General features: G+C 38.1%; 1 protein-coding gene across 1 annotated transcript in view; it reads left to right on the plus strand.

The window, feature by feature from the left end:
- The window catches only part of LOC310717948 (septin-9-like), a 26,361-nt gene that overhangs the window by 5,545 nt on the left and 18,316 nt on the right, over positions 1-2,500 (plus strand). The window contains exon 3 of the mRNA XM_083526379.1: positions 579-886. Within this exon, the coding sequence (XP_083382505.1) occupies positions 579-886 (308 nt within the window). The remainder of the gene's footprint in view (positions 1-578; positions 887-2,500) is intronic.

The following is a 2,500-nucleotide window of genomic DNA, read 5'->3' on the forward strand; positions in this document are numbered from 1 at the left end:
ATGAAAACCAGGCTTAGTGTTCCTAATTCTTTACTCAGCAAAAGTAAGCTGATGATTCACAGGATTCTGCTGACAAGATGAGAAATTTGCAAACTAGTGAGAGTTTTCTCAGGCTTTATGTACAAAGTCAATGTCTGCATTGAGGACATCTGTTCATTGCCTTGTATCCATACCAAACATTAAGGACATAAAGAACGTTTTCTGAGAATAGCACATCCTAAGGACATCTAACAAGAACTGGTTAGGATGATGGAAGGAAGCATATAGTGATGTATTGCTTATACATTTTCTAGTTGATAAATTATATTTGAGAAAGGATACGACAACAGTACAGTTTAGGTTAAGGATCTTGCACAAGAACCCAACAGGGAAAGTTTGGTTGTAATGGGAACTTTTAATTTTTAATTATTATCCCAAAGCATTAACTCCTGAGACACCAGAGGTTTGGTCTTCCTAAAATGCCAAAACATCTTGGGATAGGAATGATATCCATGCTGTCTCTAGCTTAGTTCATTACCCTAATACAAGGTTATACACACTCTTCAACTTTTAATCATAATCTGCTTCGACTCTCTCAGTGCTGGAATCTCCCGCTTCAACCTGAGGAAGCCAGATGGTTCAAGCCACATCAAGACCCCAGAGACGCAAAAGCCCTCAGTCATGTTTGGCAAAACCCTAGAAACCACATCACCAATTGTCAGGACGCCATCTAAGGTGGGCTCAAGACAAGAGAGCCCTTTCAGGAAGAACGAACTGCCAGAGATCAGCATCAGCAAGCCACATGAGGTCAAAAATCAGGAGAACTATCAACAATCACCTGCGTTCACCATGAGGTCCTCATCGCCCAATCACGCTGGACGGAAATCTCCCATCAGTGATGCACACAGTAAGTTCACACCTTTTTTACAAGTTTTCATAATTAGGTTTAATTGGTTTAAATATTTGCCTCAATTGATTTGGAAAAAATTATTTAGTCATTGTATATCGTGACTTGCAGTGAGGCTAACACACTCTTCTTTGTCCAAGATCATCAACTTGTAGTATGCTAATTTTATGTAGCTTCACAACAGACACGTCGTGAAACAAATCCTGTCAAACCGTAGCATTTCTCTGACCTGAACCCTAGCGTTTAAGACTTAGCCATCGCTACGGTGTTGAAACGTTCCCCTATGTTTAAGTCAAGCTGTTATGTCTGAAGCGTTAGCCCTATGTTTATGGTGTCATCTTTTTTCTGTGCTGTTTATTTGATATTTCTTTGAATAAAAGTGTGTGAGGTATTTATAGTTAGCTGTTTATGTTATTTCAGCATAGCAGGGCAGAGCTGCTTCCTGTTTAGGGTATTAAAGGTGCAACTATAGAAATAACATACTTAAATGGACGTTATAAAACAGAGGTCATGAAGTCAGGCATGTAAACCTACAATCATGCTATAAAGTGTGTTTCTGTTGTCGTTTTTAGCGCTGGAATCATCTTTGTTAGCGCACACACGAATCCGATGTAATGAGAGTTTAGAAATCTGAGGAAGTCATAAGTTTCACTGAACACCAACATCAACAATTTTTTTCTTTTGTTTTCAACCATTTCTTTCATTTAGATGATGTTGTGTTTTTGTATTATTTGTGAGCACATCTGAGGTAAATATTGATATTCTAGATGATTTTCTTATGATTCCCCTCTCAATAAGTTGCTGTACCACCTATAAAATACATAACAGCTACAGGCTTGCTAGATAAATCTTTTTTTAGCTATACATGGTTTTATTTTCTAACTTATGAACACTTCTGAGGTAAATGTTGATGTTTCAGATGGTTTTCTCTCATTTCCTGTTTTAGTGAGTCTTTAAATTTGCTAAAAAATATACTTAGCAGCAACCTGCTAACTAGCTAAATAATAATTTAAGCCTCATGTCTATTAATTTCACGAACACTTCTGAGGTAAATGTGGGTGTTCTGGATGGTTCTGCTTCATTTTCATTAGTCTTTAAATGTGCTATAAAATACTTAGCAGCAACATGCTAACTATCTACATCACACATTTATCCATTTGTTATGTTATTTACCAACACATGTTGGTAAATGTTCCATTTCCACTGTCAGAAAGACACTAGCCTTAGAGGAAACAGTGTGTGTGTGTGTGTGTGTGTGTGTGTGTGTGTGTGTGTGTGTGTGTGTGTGTGTGTGTGTGTGTGTGTGTGTGTGTGTGTGTGTGTTGTATCTGTCAGCACTCTGGGTAATTATCAGGTCATGGTGTTTCTCACAGTGCACAAAAACTTTAAAAGAGACATCAAGGCATGTGAGAAAAACAGAGTGTGTTCTTGGTGCATTGGAATTGGTTTAAACACACACACACACACACACACACACACACACACACACACACACACACACACACACACACACACACACACACACACACAGAAACAAACTATAGGATTGTTAAGATTTGATTTACTAGAAGAACATGGACAAAGAGAGTTTGTGTGTGCACATGGAAGCCCTTG

The sequence above is a fragment of the Silurus aristotelis genome (genome assembly GCF_946808225.1).
Source record: "Silurus aristotelis genome assembly, chromosome: 2".
NCBI classification, from domain to species: Eukaryota; Metazoa; Chordata; class Actinopteri; order Siluriformes; family Siluridae; genus Silurus; species Silurus aristotelis.